Source organism: Homarus americanus, unplaced genomic scaffold, assembly GCF_018991925.1.
Source record: "Homarus americanus isolate GMGI-L3 unplaced genomic scaffold, GMGI_Hamer_2.0 scaffold21301, whole genome shotgun sequence".
In the NCBI taxonomy this organism is placed as follows: Eukaryota; Metazoa; Arthropoda; class Malacostraca; order Decapoda; family Nephropidae; genus Homarus; species Homarus americanus.
In genome coordinates, this window is record NW_024713984.1 from 93,611 (window position 1) to 113,498 (window position 19,888).

The window sequence follows — 19,888 nt, forward strand, 5'->3', positions numbered from 1 at the left end:
GGCTTTACTTAACACAAGTTAGGGCACAGAATTAACGGGGTCACCGGAAGATTGGGTTAAGTTAGGTTAGGTTAACATTTGGGTGGTTAATCTGAAGGTGAAATGAGCTGGGGGAGGAATCTTCAGGTGATACGAATTAAACGAACAAAGTCTTCGTGTACCCTCTCCCGCATCCAGGGGTTCTTGCGGCACCTCTGTTCTTCCCTCCTGCGGCACTCACTTTGTCTCGTTTCCGCCACGCATCGTCGGTCATCTCATTTTCAGGAGTTGACTTGAGAGTTTTGTGAGAGGTGATATTGTTGAGGGTGGAGCCTTTTATTGTTGGGGGTAGGGTGTGGTGGTGGTGGTGGTGATAGTCCTGATGGTGGCGGTGTGTGTGGTGGTGGTGGTGATAGTCCTGATGGTGGCGGTAGTGGTGGCGGTGTGTGTGTTGTGATAGTGGCGGTCCTGGTAGTGGGGGATGGTGATAGTCCTGATGGTGATAGTACTGTTGGTGGTAGTGGTGGTGGTCGTGTTCTTCACCATTTTATTGGTTAACTCCAGCAGGTAAACAGCCCTGGTAAGCGATACACCACAACAAGTCTCCGATGAGTTTCAATTTCAATATTTTTCTGTCTACACGGTGCAGGGTTAATGGTTCAGAGTCGTGGTGCTGTGGTTAAGTGGCGCTGTGGTTGAGTGGTGCTGTGGTTGAATGGTACTGTGGTTGAGTGGTGCTGTGGTTAAGTGGTACTGTGGTTGAGTGGTACTGTGGTTGAGTGTTGCTGTGGTTGAGTGGTGCTGTGGTTAAGTGGTACTGTGGTTAAGTGGTACTGTGGTTGAGTGGTGCTGTGGTTGAGTGGTGCTGTGGTTAAGTGGTGCTGTGGCTGTGGTTAAGTGGTGCTGTGGTTAAGTGGTGCTGTGGTTGGTGGTGCTGTGGTTGTGGTTGTGGTGTGGTGCTGTGGTTGAGTGGTGCTGTGGTTGAGTGGTGCTGTGGTTAAGTGGTGCTGTTGTTAAATGGTGCTGTGGTTAAGTGCTGTGGTTGAGTGTTGCTGTGGTGCTGTGGTTGCTGTGGTTGAGTGGTGCTGTGGTTGGTGGTGCTGTGGTGTGGTGCTGTGGTGAAGTGGTGCTGTGGTTGAGTGGTGCTGTGGTTAAGGAAGTGGTGCTGTGGTTGAGTGGTGCTGTGGTACTGTGGGTGAGTGGTGCTGTGGTGGTGAAGTGTGACTGTGGTTGAGTGGTGCTGTGGTTGAGTGGTGCTGTGGTTGATGTGGTGCTGTGGTTGAGTGGTGCTGTGGTTAAGTGGTGCTGTGGTTGGAGTGGTGCTGTGGTTGCTGTGGTTGGTGGTGCTGTGGTTAAGTGGTGTGGTTGAGTGCTGTGGTTGCTGTGGTTAGAGTGGTGCTGTGGTTGAGTGGTGCTGTGGTTGAGTGGTGCTGTGGTTAAGTGGTGCTGTGGTGGTGCTGTGGTTAGTGGTGCTGTGGTTGGTGGTGCTGTGGTTAAGTGGCAGTGGTGAGTGGTGCTGTGGTTAAGTGGTGCTGTGGTTGAGTGGTGCTGTGGTTGTGGTGGTGCTGTGGTTGGGTGGTGCTGTGGTTGAGTGGTGCTGTGGTTAAGTGGTGCTGTGGTTTGGTGGTGCTGTGGTTTAAGTGGTGCTGTTAAGTGGTGCTGCTGTGGTTGAATGGTACTGTGGTTGAGTGGTGCTGTGGTTAAGTGGTACTGTGGTTGAGTGGTACTGGGTTGAGTGTTGCTGTGGTTGAGTGGTGCTGTGTTATGGTACTGTGGTTAAGTGGTACTGTGGTTGAGTGGTGCTGTGGTTGAGTGGTTAAGTGGTGCTGTGTTTGAGTGGTGCTGTGGTTGAGTGGTGCTGTGGTTGAGTGGTGCTGTGGTTGAGGTGGTACTGTGGTTGAGTGGTGCTGTGGTTAAGTGGTGCTGTGGTTGAGTGGTGCTGTGGTTGAAGTGGTGCTGTGGTTGAGTGGTGCTGTGGTTATGGGTGAGTGGTGCTGTGGTTATGGCTGTGGTTGATGGTCTGTGGTTGAGTGGTGCTGTGGTTAAGTGGTACTGTGGTTGAGTGGTACTGTGGTTAAGTGGTACTGTGGTTGAGTGGTACTGTGGTTGAGTGGTGCTGTGGTTGAGTGGTGCTGTGGTTAGTGGTACTGTGGTTGAGAGTGGTGCTGGTGGTTATGGTGCTGTGGTTGAGTGGTGCTGTGGTTGGTGGTACTGTGGTTGAGTGGTGCTGTGGTTGAGTGGTGCTGTGGTTAAGTGGTGCTGTGGTTGAGTGGTGCTGTGGTTAAGTGGTGCTGTGGTTGAGTGGTACTGTGGTTGAATGGTACTGTGGTTGGTGGTGCTGTGGTTAAGTGGTACTGTGGTTGAGTGGTACTGTGGTTGGTGTTGCTGTGGTTGAGTGGTGCTGTGGTTAAGTGGTACTGTGGTTAAGTGGTACTGTGGTTGAGTGGTGCTGTGGTTGAGTGGTGCTGTGGTTAAGTGGTGCTGTGTTTGAGTGGTGCTGTGGTTGAGTGGTGCTGTGGTTGGTGGTGCTGTGGTTGAGTGGTACTGTGGTTGAGTGGTGCTGTGGTTAAGTGGTGCTGTGGTTGAGTGGTGCTGTGGTTAAGTGGTGCTGTGGTTGAGGTGGTGCTGTGGTTGAGTGGTGCTGTGGTTAAGTGGTGCTGTGGTTTGGTGGTGCTGTGGTTAAGTGGTGCTGTGGTTGAGTGGTGCTGTGGTTAAGTGGTGCTGTGGTTAGTGGTACTGTGGTTGAATGGTACTGTGGTTGAGTGGTGCTGTGGTTAGTGGTACTGTGGTTGAGTGGTACTGTGGTTGAGTGTTGCTGTGGTTGAGTGGTGCTGTGGTTAAGTGGTACTGTGGTTATGGTACTGTGGTTGAGTGGTGCTGTGGTTGAGTGGTGCTGTGGTTAAGTGGTGCTGTGTTTGAGTGGTGCTGTGGTTGAGTGGTGCTGTGGTTGAGTGGTGCTGTGGTTGAGTGGTACTGTTTGAGTGGTGCTGTAGTTAAGGGTGCTGTGTTGAGGGTGCTGTGGTTAAGTGGTGCTGTGGTTGATGGTGGTGCTGTGGTTAAGTGGTGCTGTGGTTGAGTGGTGCTGTGGTAAGTGGTGCTGTGGTTGAGTGGTACTGTGGTTGAGTGGTGCTGTGGTTGAGTGGTGCTGTGGTTAAGTGGTACTGTGGTTGGAGTGGTACGTGTTAGGTACGGTTGAGTGGTACTGTGGTTGGAGTGGTGCTGTGGTTGAGTGGTGCTGTGGTTAAGTGGTACTGTGGTTAAGTGGTACTGTGGTTGAGTGGTGCTGTGGTTGAGTGGTGCTGTGGTTAAGTGGTGCTGTGGTTGAGTGGTGCTGTGGTTGAGTGGTGCTGTGGTTATGGTGCTGTGGTTGAGTAATGTTTTGGTTTGAGAAGGAGAAATAAATTGTTTTCGTTAGGCTCTCTTCTTTTATATCATTAATTCCTGTCATTCTTTACCAGTTATTCTATCCACTTAGTTCTCCTCCTTCTCCTCTTCCCCCTCTCCTCCTCCTCCTCCTAATCTTCCTCTGTTATCGCTGTTCTCTCATTCATTTCTCTTTGTCGTTGTTTACTAGAGCGTGCGTGTGTCTGCCTTACGGAATCATCCACCAATTCCCTCTTATTCCCTCTCACTTCCCTCTCAGTCTCACCCTGCTCTCCTTTCCTTCCTCGTTCACATCATCTTCATTCCCCCTTTCCTTTCCCTCCTCTCCCTTCTTTCTCTTCACACCATTACACTTCTTCCCTCCTCCTCCTCCCTCCGTGTTTCTCCAGGCGGTCCTCCACAGTTCACACTTCTTCCCCCTCTCTCTACCTCCTTCTCTTTGTCCCTCCTTCCTCCTCTTCGTATTGTCCTTTTCTCCTTGACGATCTCCCATACTTGTTATTCCCCAGCACCCCCTCCTCCTTTCCCCCTCTTTCCCCTTGTCTCTTTTTTCCTTCTCCATTCCCCATTCCTCTCGTTCCACTCTTATACCCCTTTCTCTTTGCCTCTCGTTCCCTTGCCCTCTTCCCTCACCTCTCGTTCCCTTCCTTCCCATCCCCTTCCCCTGTCTCTCGTTCCCTGACCTCCGCTCCTACCCTCCACCTCTCTCTGTCCCTTCCTACATTCTCTCCTTGTCTCTCGTTACCTCCTTCACCTCCCCTGCCAGGAGACCCCAGTGAAGGTGATCTTTGCAGGTCACGTCTAGGGGAGAACCATTTTCCTGCCGTCCGTGCAAGGCCACATATTCTTGGACCCACATTATATTATAGACCATCTAGTGTGGCCACATTCTCTGGGTTGATTTTAGGGCCACATTCTCTGCGTTATATTTTTAGCCACATTCTCTGGGTTATATTTTTAGGGCCACATTCTCTGGGTTATATTTTTAGGGCCACATTCTCTGGGTTATATTTTGGGCCACATTCTCTGGTTTTATTTTTAGGGTCACATTCTGCGAACTAGAGTTTCAGGGCTTTATTTTCTGAAATAGTTTCTCTGGGGTTTGAGTATTTTTTATTTTATTTACTAGATACTGAGATTTTGTTTAAGTATATCACATTATCATTATCATCATCATCATCATCATCATCATCATCATCATCATCATCATCATTATTATTATTATTATTATTATTTTATTTTATTATATTATTTATTATTATTATTATTATTATTTTTATTGTTATTATTATTATTTATTATTATTATTGTTGTTGCTGTTGTTGTTAGTACTACAATCAGCGTGTGTCATCAGGGTTTTGTTTTAACTTCTATGTAGAGATTCGAGGCATCCCGTAGTTGCTCTTCAGATTCCTCAAGACAGTGGCGGCATACTGTGACAATATACATATATCAGTTTATTAACGAAAACCATAAATAACGTCAATTCTGGCTGTGTTTATGCAGCCCAGTGCACTCCTTACCCGATCTTACTGATGGATATTTTCCCCCATGAGTAGTGTTTCTCTTTCATCTCAAATAGGGCCTTAACACCTACAGTGACCACCTCTCTCGGGCGGCCACACTCTTGTTATAAGGAATACAGTCGGTGATGGTAGCGAGGGGAGGTTGTTAAGACATGGCATTAACGTAAACCTGTTATGGGGTGAGGGTTTGGCGCTGTTTCAACAAGGATTATCTGCTATCTGTTATCAAAGATTGTTTTATGTACCTGGTTATGAGAAAGTAGTGTGTGTGTGTGTGTGTGTGTGTGTGTGTGTGTGTGTGTGTGTGTGTGTGTGTGTGTGTGTGTTTCATCTGTTAGTAGTTTAAGCTGGGTCTTGGATTAAGAGATGCTTTAACTACACCAGGGTCATTAAACCTCCATTCATTGGGTCTTAGTTTCAGCTGCTTCAACACACACACACAAAAACACTGTTATTACTTATTCTTAGGCAGACTTGTGGGGGCCTGGTTTAGTAATAATAAATAATAATAATAATAATAATAATAATAATAATAATAATAATAATAATAATAATAATAATAATAATAATAATTAATTCGGTTTATTGATTAAAGCTACAGCCGAAGGCTGAAAATATATAGTATATGACAAAAATGACTTATTTCATACAAACCCATGGGTGGGTGGGTCGTTTAACAAAAGACTTTCATTACTGAAAGAAGAAGGAACAATGATTGAACATACAAATTATTAGAGTTTACAGTTGATGGTCCGGGCCTGGACTGGTCATGGAGACACCAGGTGGTGTGGTGTTCACGTGGTGTAGTAACTCGTCCTCGGGTGTTGATATGAAGGACCTCACGTGGTGTGGCGGAGGGAGGGAGGGGAGGGAAGAGGAGAGGAGAAAAAGAGATGGAGAGGAGAAGAGATGAGGGAGAGGGAGGAGAGAGATTAGGGGGACGGGAACAGTAGGAGACCACCTGGATCACCTTGAGGTAGAGTGCACCTGTTGCGTTAATTGTCCCTGGAGTTACCGAAGGATAAGTCTCTATTATTTTCGTGGGCTCTTGGCTCCTCTTACCTTAGCTCCTGTACCGGTGTGATGGTGTGAGTTTATTGTGCTGAAACAACTACTGCTATAGCATACATACATACATACATACATACATACATACATACATACATACATACATACAGATAGATATACATACAAACTATAATAATAGTTACGAGTATAATGATGATAATGAAAACAGATCATAATGGTAATAATGGTAGTCCTGTTATTAGTGTATGGTATAGTATGGTTGACCAGGATATACATAATGTGATGTGTGGTATAACTGTTATGGTAATTGAGATGGTAGAGTATGGTAACTCACATAGTGTATGGTTCCTTTAAGGTTCATGGTAGCTATGGTGATCTATGGTTAATAGCTTATAGTGTGTTATGGTAGGTGTCTATGGTAGGGGTATGGTAGTTATGGTGGTGATAGTTTATGGGTATTAGATTCTATGGTGTGTGTGTGTGTGTGTGTGTGTGTGTGTGTGTGTGTGTGTGTGTGTGTGTGTGTGTGTGTGTGTTTGTCTGGTCACTGGGATGTTGAAGTAAGCAACGTCGAGAAGATATACTGTTTGTTGACCGGTGCCAAACATACGGTGGCATCCCCCTCCCTCCCTCCTCCCTCCCCTCCCTCCCTCCCCCCCCTCCCAGCGCGGTACTCCCCCCACCAAACCACGGACGTTCATTCTTACACACAGCTTCAATTTTTCTTCTTTTCCATCTCTTCCATTTCCCTTTATTTATTTGCCTTTCACACCCCTTCCACTCATTGCCTTCTCATTTACTCTATTTCCCTCCATCTCAATTCGTTTTCTCTCCCTCTGTTTAATTTCCCTCCTTTATCATGCCATTTCTCTTCCCTCACTATCAGTTTCATTCATTCTCCCATCATTTCCCTTCCTTCGATTTCATTTATCTTCTTTCCCATATCTCTTCCCTTCCCTCCTATTATTTCCCACCCCCTCTCTTTATTTCCCTTCCCTCCAATCATTTCTCTTCCCTCTTATTATTTCCTACCTACTCTCATCATTTTCCTTCCCTCCCATCATTTCCTGCCACCCTCTCATCATTTCCCCTTCTTTCCCATATAATTTCCCTTCTCTCCCATCATTTCCCACCTCCCTCCCATCATTTCCCCTTCTTTCCCATATAATTTCCCTTCTCTCCCATCATTTCCCATCTCCCTCCCATCATTTCCCTTCCCTCGATTTCATTTCCTCATCTCCCTCAGGTACACACACACACCGCTCCTCACCACCAGGTATAGCCAGGTGGGCCGCTGTACCGTAGATTTAATTAATCAAGCCAGCCCTAGGTGGTGGGGGTCAGGACGAGGTGCCCTTCCTTAATGACCTGACCCACCCAGGTTCATTGTTCTCCCCCCACTACCCCCCATCTGCCCTCACCCCCACACTCCCTGCCCTATCCCCTTACACCACCCCACCCCACCCCCACACCACCCCCGCTCACCTCCTCCTCATGGCTCGTTTATTGTCTCATCACTTTCTTGTTTATTCGTTCCTGGTCTCTCAGCAGGACAGGAGGCAGGTGTACAGTACAGGTGAGGGTCCCCAGGTGGGAGTTTGTCGTGTTGTTGACCACGGTGTGAGGGAGCGAGGTGCTGTCTTGGCCTTAATGCCATTACTTATACAGTTACAAGGGCAATCCTCGAGCACACACTCTCCTCTGACGCTGTGTGTAGGAAGAGGGCGGGAGGGAAGGATGTGTGTGCAAGAGGAAGGGGAGAAGGGATGTGTTTGGAAGGGAAGGAAGGGAAGAGATGTATTTGTGGGAAGGGATGGAAGGAGGGAGGAACAGATAGGAGGGAACAAATATATGAGATATGAAGAAGGAAGGTAAAGGAGAGAGACAGACAGATAGACAGACAAACAGACAGACAGACAGACAGACAGACAGACAGACAGACAGACAGACATTGCACCATCGAACAAACAACCTCAGGTATTCTCTCAGGTACACATAAGCAAACACGAAGATGCATATTCAGCAGTTAATCATTTACCTGGCCTCGTTGATGTCAGGTACCTCCTCCTCTTTCCTCCTCCTTCCTACCTCCTCCTCTTCGTTCTTCTTTCTTCCTCCTATTCCTACCTCCTCCTCCTCCCTATTACCTATTCCTCTTCCTTCCTACATCCTCCTTATCCTCCGCGTCATCTTCCTTCTTCCTCATCATCTTCTGTTTTCACTCTTCCTACTCTTCCTACTCTTCCTACCTCCCCCTCCTTCTTCCTATTACCTCATTCGTCTTTCTACCTCCTCCTCCTCCTTCCTCTCCCTATTACCTCCTCCTACTCTCCACCCTGTTACAGCTTATTACGTGATCAGACTAAACCCAGATGACTACCTGATCAAGCGAGAATGAGTCCAAGATATTTTATAAGTACATGTTAGTGATGTTGGGAAGAAACTGTTGATTGATAGTGACCAGGACGGAGAAGATAGTGACGTGATGGTGAAGGGCAGGAGAGAGAGAGAGAGAGAGAGAGAGAGAGAGAGAGAGAGAGAGAGAGAGAGAGAGAGTACGCCTTTATCAACCCTCAAGACTGGTGTGGATATCGAGGCGTGTCATGATTGCACAGCTCACCATGTTTAAGCTGAGGGTGTTAGTGAGATTGATTTTTTATTTTGCCGCTTACAGCGGCTACTTTATTGTGCACCCCACACTCATCCTGTGAGCGGTAGCCCAAAAGGATTACAGAGTAGAGTTTACAACGGGTCATAATAATTAACCCCCGTTGTCAGGATATTATGGCACTGAATGTTACACAGTATTTCAATTACATTATTTGTTTAGTTCTATACATAAAGGGTAACTTATTCACAAATGCGTGAGTACAGGCGTGTGAGGCAGTATGTCTGGCCTCACACTTTGTTATTCACATTTACGTGAGAAGTATTCAAGCACATTGTGTATTTGGTTCTGTACATGAGAACTGATATAGTTACTAAATGCAAAAAAGTGGATACAATCTTAATATGTCGGCTATCTTGCCATTAGAGATGAAGTAGCCATTTCTCACACACAGTGTGCTTTGGACCTGTCCCTAAAGCAGGTTCAATCTTTCACACAGTCGAGGACGTAGTGTTCAAGTGTAATAATAATAATAATAATAATTAACGGTTTATTGAAAGAGCTTGGCAGCCAGAAGGCTGAAAATATACAGTTACATATTTGGGGAATGGGTTTCGAATTACAAATAATATACAAGTAACATAAGTGATACAAATAAGATATATAATAACTAGATGGGAAAAGCTCAAACTACAGTGCATTTCAACATAGTGACAGTGCTATGTATGGCCACACACTTTAGATTTAGTTTTGTTTACATCTGCTTGAGGAACATGCTGCCAGAGGTAGTTATATCCTAACCTTAATCTAGCGGTTACAACATCTTGTAATCTAGTGATCTTGTTACTTGCTCCATATACATGTTTCACTTGATACATCTCATCATGGTAAACTATGGATCGACTAGTGCCTGTTTGCACTCGTCTACTTGCGTCAAACTCATCAATAAGTTCTTTCCTAATTTACAGTTTTAAGGGTTCTTTTTGACAGACCCAAATTGCATTCAACGGTGTCTTTGTTAGACTCAAGTTTGGCGAGGGCATCAACTCTGTCATGTTTTATGAGGCCTATGTGAGAGGGGATCCACAACAGTTTGACCTTGACACCCCGGTCAACAAGGCACGCATATTTGTGTCTGGCTTTAGAGACAAGAGCGTGGCAACTTGAGTCGAGGGTGTCTATGTGTCAGCGTTGCTGTATGTTAGTGTAGTTCTTTCTGTGCCCGTGTGCCATTGTGTCAGCGTTGCTGTAAGTTAGTGTAGTTCTTTCTGTGCCCGTGTGCCATTGTGTCTATTTGTGAGTAAGTTCGTTTTCAGCCAAAATGACACTGTGCCTCTGTTTTAATATGTCAGTTTGTCCGTGTGTCACTGTGTTATTGTTACGTGTGTCAGACGTGTCATGTGTTTGATCTCTCTCTCTCTCTCTCTCCTCTAAGTTATCAGAGCAATTGCCTCATTAACCCAGTTACCGCGTGAGGGGTTTACACGGGTCTCTTGAATAGTACACTGAGACACACTGACACGAATCTCATATGACACAATCCCATTGACAGATCTTCTCAACACATAACCTCACCAGACACAACTGTATGGTAGAAATAAATCCCAACTCACAAATCACAACGTGACAACCAAGCCTACTGTACGTGAAGGAACATTCATTGGTAAAAAAATACCAAGTGACCATTTTTCGTTATAATAAAAATCCCTTTGGGCGATTTTTTCATTGGGTAAAATGCTACTGTACGACCAAAATAATGGTAATTACAAGATACTGGTAATTAAGCGAAAGGTCATCATCCTTCATATGGGTGAAAACAGTACAGATGGTCACCAACTTAAACTTTAACTATAAAAAAAAAGAAGCGCCCCTGACAAACACGGCATTGAACTCCAGACCAGCTGGACTGTGATGGTCAACCCCGCAGTGTTGTCGCGACGTCTCTACCATATATACTTTATAAGGTATTTATCTATTACAGCTTAACTTCTATGAAGAGACAATATTTATTCAGCGTGTGTGAACACGGAAACGTCGATTTTTTTCCCTTTTTGCGTTTTGTCGAACGCTCGGTAGAAAGGACGGTCTAAAGAACGGATGGGATACACAAACGGAAGCACAGACGGTTGCAAGGACGAATGAACGCACAGACTACTTTGTTTTATATATATAGATAGCAGAAACGGCTCTTTCTCTAGGCCACCGTGTGAAATATCGTACTCTGGCATACCTCATTAGAATGGACTACCTACCTACCTACCTACCGTGTTAGAATGGACAGCCTAGAAAAGTTATAGATCAAAGAAAAGTAAGCTGTAATGAGAGAGAGCATAAGGATAAAATTGGCTAGAATACGTGGGATGGGATACGACTTTTCAACCTCTGTGTGGTGGACTGGATGGAGGTTAAATGCAGAGAAAAGCAAGCCATAATGAAAGAGAACCTAAGGATCAAAATAGCTATAAATCATAGGAGGGAATACGACTTTTCTACGTGTGTGCGTCTGGGCTGTGTCTGATCGGGTTGGTTGGAGTTTTTTTGAGATCACTACATATAACACCATCCATCATCACTACATATAACACCATCCATCATCACTACATATAACATCCATCATCACTACATATAACACCATCCATCATCACTATAACACCATCCATCATCACTACACATAACACCATCCATCTACATATAACACCACCCATCATCACTACATATAACACCATCCATCATCACTACATATAACCATCCATCATCACTACATATAACACAATCCATCATCACTACATATAACACCACCCATCATCACTACATATAACGACATTCATCATCACTACATATAACATCATCCATCATAACATATAACACCATCCATCATCACTACATATAACACAATCCATCATCACTACATATAACATCATCCATCATCACTACATACAGTATAACATCATCCATCATAACATATAACACCATCCATCATCACTACATATAACACAATCCATCATCACTACATATAACACCACCCATCATCACTACATATAACGACATCCATCATCACTACATATAACATCATCCATCATCATCACTACATATAACACCATCCATCTACAGATCGGTAAAATACTTTCCCAGATTCTCGTGCGGACACACACACAAACAAACAAACACACAGACATACAGACATACTTCTTTGTTTTATATATATATATATAGATTAATCTCGTAATGATATTTAACACAAGATCAACAATGAATCATTACCTAAACTCTGACTCGTATCTTCTACAGTTTCATAGTAATTGGCATCATAACATAACTGTAAGGAACCCGGAGACATCACCTTACAGTACTTCATGGTTGAGAAATTCTATATTGATTTTCTCGATACGTTGGTAATAATACATTGAACCATTAAAAAATATTCTTATTACATTATGAGGGAATTGTTTGATTAGAATTTGTTAATAAGAGATTGTAAATTAGTTTCAAATATATTAAACGAGTAAGAAACATCGGACAACTAGTACAAACGGGACTCATATGTACATCATTACATATATACTTCTTACTATTTATTTCCTATGTGCTATTATGTGAAAAATATAAAGTTTTTTTTAACACGAGTTACTAGATACGTCTGAACACTGTGGTCACCTCACAAGAGTAAACACACGAAATACCTATTATAGATGAATAAATAAACCTTATAAAGTTTATGTGGTAGAGGCGTCGCGACAACACGGCTGACCACCACAGTTCAGCTGGCCTGGAGTTCAATGCCGATGTTGTGTGGGACGTTTCTTTTTTTTTAAGTTAAAGTTTAAGTTGTTGACCATCTATACTGTTTTCACCTATATGAAGGATGATGACTTTTCACTTAATTACCAGTATCTTGTAGCCCAAATGGGTAGTGGGTGACGTGGGTAGTGTGTGTGGGTGGCGTGTGGTGGTGTGGATGGTAGGTGGGAGAAATACTAGATAGATGGTGGACGAAGGGTGGGTGGCCGGGAACTCTAGACAGGTGGTGGGTGGACAGGTAATGGGTGGCGGGAATCCTGTACAGCTGATGGACGGGCAGCGAGGATTCTGGGTGTGTTGATTTTTTTAATTTTTGCCGCTGACAGCAGCTAGTTTATTGTGCACCCATATTCATCCTGTGAGCGGTAGAGCAATAGGATTACAGAGTAGAGATCACAGAGGGTGTGTATAACAGTCCCCAGTGGTCAGGATATTATGGCATTGAATGTTACACAGTATTTCAAATACATTCTTTGTTTAGTTCTATACATAAAGGGTAACTTATTCACAACTGTGTGAATACCGGAGTTTGAGGCAGTATGTCTGGTCGCACACTTTGTTATTGACATATGCATGCGAGGTATTCAAGCACATTGTGTGTTTGGTTCTATACACGGGAATTGACTTAGCTACTAAGTGCAAAAAAGTGGATACAATCTTAATGTGCCGGCTAAATAGTCATTAGAGACCAAGTGCTGTGTCATTCCACACACAGTGTGCTTGGACCTGTCCCTAAAAGGTTCAATCTTCACACAGTCGAGGACGTAGTGTGTGGCCATATGTCTGGCCACACACTTTACATTTAGTCATGTTCACATCTGCTTGAGGGACATGCTGCCAGAGGTACTTATACCCTAACCTTAGTCTAGCGGTAACAGCATCTTGTGATATCCTGCGTGGTGAGGAAGGTGTTGAGGGAGGTGAGGTGAGGTGAGGTGAGGGTGGTGAATAAGGGAAGGGAGACGTGGGCAGGATGTGTGTGGAAAGGTAAATGGGAGAGTTAAAAGGAATATGAGGGAGGAAAGGACAGGCGACGATGGTGAACGGGGGAAGTGGAGGGGAGGTGAGGGTGGAAGAGTGAAGGAGAAGGTCAGGAAGGAATGGGGAGGCTGTCTCGAGTCGAGTCGTGGAGTTAGATTACTTTCAACACTTCTAACTCAACTCCCTGACCTTTTACAGCTGGTGGATGGTGTCGAATATATTCTCTCTCTCTCTCTCTCTCTCTCTCTCTCTCTCTCTCTCTCTCTCTCTCTCTCTCTCTCTCTCTGTTGACATGTTTAATCTATTTTCACCTCAATGAGAGATAGATAGATAGATAAAGTGAGAGAGGAGATAGATAAATAAAGGGAGAGAAAAGTGTGTCTTCAACTCCCCTTCATTCTCTCACATTCTGGTTCCCTTTCCATGTTTTACTCTGGTCCATTTCTCTTCCTTTGTTTATAATTCTCATCTCTCTCTCTCTTCATCTTTCGTTTCGCCTTCTGTCCATCTCCCCATTCTCTTCCTCTCTGTTCTCTTCTTCCCTTCTACCTCTTTTTTTATTCATTTCCTTCTTCCTCCTTTCCCTTCCCTTTCTCCTCTTCCATCTCTCCTTTCTTACCTTTCCTCCCCTTCCTCCGTCCATTTCCCCCCTTCCATCACCTTCCTTCTCTCGTTTCATTATACTTTTCTTTGTCCTTCTCTCGTCGTCTCCTTCCCTTCCTCCTCCTCCTGTTCCTCACCTTTCCCTTTATTGTCTTTTACCTCTCCTTTCCTTCTCCTCCTCCTGTTCCCACCCTTCCCTTTATTGTCTTTTTACCTCTTCCTTCCTTACCTTTTTCCTTCCCATCATCATCATCATCTTTTTCCTTCTCATTTCTCTTCCCTCGCTCCTCCTCTTCCTCCTCCTCCTCCTTCACCCTCCTTCCTCCCTCCTCCTCCTTCCTTCCCTCCTCCTCCCCCCTTCACCCTCCTCCTCCTCCTCCTTCCTCCTCCTCCTCCTCCTCCCTCCTCCTCTTCTTCCCCTTCCTTCCTCCTCCTCTTTCCTCCTCCTCCACCGACGCTTCGTCTCCCCTGACATCTTGACTCTTGAAACTCCGACATCTTTACTTCCTGACATCCCGGCATCTTGACTCCTGACTTCCTGACATCCCCATACTCCGACACCCTGACTTCCTGACATCCCCATACTCCGACACCCTGACTTCCTGACATCCCCATACCCGACACCCCGACTTCCTGACATCCCCATACCCCGACACCCCCGACTTCCTGACATCCCCATACTCCGACACCCCGACTTGACATCCCCATACCCGACACCCCGACTTCCTGACATCCTCATACCCTGACAACCCCCTTGCCCTGACTCCTCTAAACATTCCCCTAACTCACATTCGTCCTCCTGACCTGACCCACTGACTCTGCCTCGACTCCACCGACTCTCCTCGGACCTGGAGTTACATGTGCCAGGTGGAGGGGAGAGTTAGGTCCTCTCCTCTGCTGTCAGTTTTATCCGCTGGGGAGTGGTGGTGGTGGTGGTGGTGCTCGGGTGTGGTAGACCGGTGGTGGTGTGGTGGTGGTGGGGTGGTGGTGGCGTCTGCTGGGTGTGATAAAACCAGGTGGTGGTGGAGTGTACAGTGGTGTTTGCTGGGTGGTAGACCAGGTGGTGGTGGTGTCTGCTGGACGTGGTAGACCAGGTGGTGCTGTTTGGTGGTGGTGTCTGCTGGGTGTGGTAGACCAGGTGGTGGTGGTGGTGTCTGTAGGTGTGGTACACCAGGTGGTGGTGGTGGTCTGAGGGTGTGGTAGACCAGGTGGTGGTGGTGGTGTCTAGGTGTGGTAGACCAGGTGGTGGTGGTGGTGTCTGCAGGTGTGGTAGACCAGGTGGAGGTGGTGTCTTTGGACGTGGTAAACCAGGTGGTGCTGTGTGGTGGTGTCTGCTGGGTGTGGTAGACCAGTGGTGGTGGTGGTGTCTGCTAGGTGTGGTAGACCAGGTGGTGGTGGTGTGGGGGTGGTAGCCAGGTAGGTGGGGTGGTGGTGGTGTGCCTGCTAGGTGGTAGACCAGGAAGGGTGGTGGTGGTGGTGGTGGTGTCTGCTAGGTGTAGACCAGGTAGTGGGCGGTGGTGGTGGTGGTGTCTGCTAGTGTGGTAGACCAGGTAGTGGTGGTGGTGTTCTGGGTGTGGTGGACCAGTAGTGGTGGTGGTGGTGGTGGTGGTGGTGGTGGTGGTGTAGTTCGCTAGGTGGGTAGACCAGGTAGTGGTGGTGGTGATGGTGGTGGTGGTGTTGATAGTGTAGACCAGGTAGTAAAACATCAGGAGGTGTTAGCCATTTAATAGGGTGGGTTGGGGAGGAGAAGGAATTAATAATACCTGGAATGGGAATAGTAATTAACTGTTCCTGATGATATTAATATTTTTGTTGATGATGTTATTTATTGGATGATGTGACGATTTATGATGATTGATGGAGGAAATAGATGGTGGAGGAAGTAGATGATGGAGGAGGTGGATGGTGAGGAAGTAGATGATAGAGGAGGTAGATGATGGAGGAGGTGGATGATGGAGGGGTGGATGTTAGCCTGGTAGACGATGGAAAAAACACCCACATGATATGTCTCCATCTTTATCTCCACTTCCTTCTTTCCGCTGTTTCTCTTTTCTCTTCGTCATTAGCATCCCCTCATTTTTTTCTTTCCTCATTTCCCCACTTCCCTGTTCACCTCCGCGCTGTTTTTTCTGTTCTCGGTGATCACCTCCTGTGTGTGTGTGTGTGTGTCCCTGGCTGTGTGTCCCGTGGCTGTTCCTCCTGGCTGGTTGGGTCCCCTGGCTGGTTGGGTCCTCCTGCTGGTTGGGTCCCCCTGGCTAGTCCTCCTGGCTGGTTGGGTCCTCCAAGGTTGGAGTCCCCCTGGCGTCCCCTGGCTGGTTGGGTCCCCCTGGTGTCTCCCTGGCTGGTTGGGTCCCTGGCTGTGGGTCCCCTGGCTGGTGTTGAGTTCCCTGGCTGGTTGAGTCTCCCTGGCTGGTTGGGTCCCCTGGCTGGTTGGGTCCCCCTGGCTGGTTGGGTCCTCCTGGCTGGTTGGGTCCCCTGGCTGGTTGGGTCCCCTGGCTGGTTGGGTCCCCCTGGCTGCTGGGTTCTCCTGGCTGTTGGGTCCCCCTGGCTGGTTGGAGTTCCCCCTGGCTGGTTGAGTTCCCTGGCTGGTTGGGTCCCCTGGCTGGTTGGGTCCCCTGGCTGTTGGGTCCCCTGGCTGGTTGGAGTCCCCTGGCTGGTTGGGTCCCCCTGGCTGGTTGGTCCCCTGGCTGGTTGGGTCCCCCTGGCTGGTTGGGTCCCCTGGCTGGTTGGGTCCCCCTGGCTGGTGGGTTCCCCTTGGCTGGTTGAGTCTCTGGCTGGTTGATCCCCTGTGGTTGAGTCCCCTGGCTGGTGGGTCCCCCTGGCTGGTTGGGTCCCCTGGCTGGTTGGGTCCTCCTGGCTGGTTGGGTCCCCTGGCTGGTTGGGTCCCCTGGCTGGTGGGTTCCTGGCTGGTTGGGTCCCATGGCTGGTTGAGTTCCCTGGTTGGGTCCCCTGGCTGTTGGGTCCCTGGCTGGTTGGGTCCCCCTGGCTGGTTGATCCCCCTGGTTGGGTCCCCTGGCTGGTTGGGTCCCCTGCGTTTGGTCCTCCTGGCTGGTTGGTCCCCTGCTGGTTGGGTCCCCCTCTGGTTGGGTCCGCCTGGCTGGTTAGTCCCCTTGGCTGGTTTAGTCCCCTGGCTGGTTGAGTCCCCTGGCTGGTTGGGTCCCCTGGCTGGTGGTCCCCCTCGTAGGTCCTCCTGGCTTGGTTGGGTCCCCCTGGCTGGTTGGGTCCTCCTGGCTGGTTGGGTCCTCCTGGCTGGTTGGGTCCCGGCTGGTTGGGTTCCGCTGGCTGGTTTGGAGTCCCCTGGCTGGTTGAGTCCCCTGGCTGGTTGGGTCCCCTGGCTGGTTGGGTCCCCTGGCTGGTTGGGTCCTCCTGGCTGGTTGGGTCCTCCTGGCTGGTTGGGTCCTCCCGGCTGGTTGGGTCCCCTGGCTGGTTGGGTCCTCCTGGTGGTTGAGTCCCCCTAGCTGGTTGGGTCCTCCTGGCTGGTTGGGTCCCCCTGGTTGGGTCCCTGGCTGGTGGGTCCTCCTGCGTTGGGTCCCCTGGCTGGTTGGGTCCCCTGGCTGGTTGGGTCCCCTGGCTGGTTGGGTTCCCTGGCTGGTTGAGTCCCCCTGGCTGGTTGGGTCCCCTGGCTGGTTGGGTCCTGGCTGGTTGGGTCCTGGCTGGTTGGGTCCCCTGGCTGGTTGGGTCCCCCTGGTTGGTTGGGTCCCCTGGTTGGTTGGGTCCTCCTGGCTGGTTGGGTCCTCGCTGTGGGTCCTCCCCTGGCTGGTTGGGTCCCCCTGGCAGTTGGGTCCCCCTGGCTGGAGTCCCCTGGCTGGTTGGTCCCCTGGCTGGTTGGGTCCCTGGCTGGTTGGGTCCCCTGGCTGGTTGAGTCCCTGGCTGGTTGAGTCCCTGGCTGGTTGAGTCCCCTGGCTGGTTGGGTTGATTACGGGCAGGATGAGTGGCTGGCGTCCTCCTCCATCTTATCCTACCAGATTTTTCCTCCTCCTCTTCTTCGTCCTTCACCTCCTCCCTTGTTACGGGCCGCCTCATTTCCCGTCTCGGGTAAAAGGATCTCTCTCTTGTAAGTAATTCAATTCAAATGACTAGTGATATCGGGCGGTCCGTCTTCCTGCACCCCGGGCTGACGTGTTCCTCCTCGGCTACCTCATTACCTACCCAGTCGCCCTCATTATCTACCCAGTCGCCCTCATTACCTACCCTGCTGCCCTCATTACCTACCCTGCTGCCCTCATTACCTACCCTGCCGCCCTCATTACCCACCCTGCCGCCCTCATTACCCGCCCAGCCGCCCTCACTACCTACACGTCCTCACCCAGCTTGCCTCCCTCACCTACACGTCCTCACCCAGGTTCAATCCTCGAACACATCCTCATTCCCCTTGAAAATGTAGATATCCTGTGAGGAAGCGACACTTCACCACCTCATTAACGAATCAGTACATGAGAGGAAGCCACTCTCTCATCTCCTGTGATTGACACCTCAGTGCACGAGGAAGCCACATTGTATATGACCCATTGCCCTGGCTAGACTCATCACTCCCCACCCTGTTCGTGGCAACCCAGGTCGACACATTGTTGCGTTTCATACGTCAACCACGGTTTAAGACACCCACAAAGACAATGACTTTCTTCTGCGGGAGGTGGGAGGAGGTCTTAGAGGGAGGAGGTCTTAGAGAGGGGAAAGAGAAAGGGGAGGTGAAGCTAGGGGAATTATTACTGTTACCATTTCCCTCTTCTTAGGTAAAAGGGGGCAATGTATATACAATAATGTGGTAGTGGTGATGGTTATGTTCCCCTCTTTGTTTCCCCCTCGTTTGTTTCCCCACACACATACACTGTTATTCATTATACCTGCCTCTAGCCTCATTAATTACACCTGCCACTAGCTATACCTGTCTTTCTGGTTCCCTATTAGTCCACCCCCACACACTGTTTTATTCTATGTCCTCTCCCTCCCTAATAGTTTTCTGCTCACCACATCCCTTTTACACCTCACCACACATCCCTCCACCTCACCACACATCCTTTACCTCTCACCACACATCCCTCATCTCACCACACATCATTCCCTCCCACCACACATCCCTCATCTCACCACACATCTCTCCCTCTCACCACACATCCTCACCTCACCACACATCCCTCACCTCACATCCCTCCTCACCACACATCTCTCCTCTCACATCCCTTCACCTCACCACACATCCCTCCTCTCACCACACATCCCTTCTCTCACCACATCCCTCCTCTCACCACATCCCTCCTCTCACACATCCCTCCTCTCACCCACATCCTCCTCTCACCACACATCCCTCTCCCTCCTCATCATTCCATATCTTATTCACCTTCCTGCTGTTTCCCTCACAGGCTCCTCTTCTCCCTACTTCTCCTACTTCTCTTCACCTCTACTATTCTTTCCTCACTTCTCTTCACCTCCCCACTTCTCTCCTCCTTCTCCTCTCCTCTACTATTCTCTCTCCTTCTCTTCACCTCTATTCTCTCCTCACTTCTCTTCCAACCTCTACTATTCTCTCCTCACTTCTCCTCCCCTCACCTACTCTGTCGTCTGGAACTCCTCACCTCCTGCCTAGCTCCGTCACAAGGCTCTTGGCTGGTGTGTGTGTGTGTGTGTGTGTGTGTGTGTGTGTGTGTGTGTGTGTGTGTGTGTGTGTGTGTGTGTGTGTGTGTGTGTGTGTGTGTGTGTGTGTGTGTGTGTGTTTGCCATTATCCACGAAAACTACGTTGGACTGGTCATGTTACCCGCATGGACGACAGTAGACTATCAAAGCAGCTACTTTACAGTCATCTAACGAATGGTAAACGTAACGCCAGCGGGGAACTGAAAAGGTATAAAGATAGTCTTAAGACAAACCTGAAAAAGTGCCAAATCGACCCCCTCACCTGGGACACTTGGAGGCTCATACAAGATGATGTCAATGCTTGAGTTAGCCGACTGCATAACGGGCAGACAAGCGCCAACGCCGGAT

General features: G+C 48.2%; 2 protein-coding genes across 2 annotated transcripts; both read right to left on the reverse strand.

The window, feature by feature from the left end:
- Positions 1-315: 315 nt before the first annotated feature.
- On the reverse strand, positions 316-1,269 carry LOC121875306 (zinc metalloproteinase nas-34-like; the record flags this gene model as incomplete). Its single annotated transcript, XM_042379791.1, has 2 exons — positions 316-411; positions 1,219-1,269. Coding segments are annotated over 2 exons (147 nt in total), but the record flags the coding sequence as incomplete, so codon positions are not given.
- A 14,781-nt stretch (positions 1,270-16,050) lies between these two features.
- Positions 16,051-17,931, reverse strand: LOC121875311 (glutenin, high molecular weight subunit DX5-like). Its single transcript, XM_042379805.1, has one exon. The coding sequence runs from the start codon at positions 17,929-17,931 to the stop codon at positions 16,051-16,053; it is 1,881 nt and encodes a 626-aa protein (XP_042235739.1).
- Between the last annotated feature and the right edge of the window lie 1,957 nt (positions 17,932-19,888).

Coding starts and splice junctions, on each gene's coding strand:
- LOC121875311 (XM_042379805.1), bottom strand. CDS start 17,931: ATGAGGCGGCCCGTAACAAGGGAGGAGGTGAAGGACGAAGAAGAGGAG.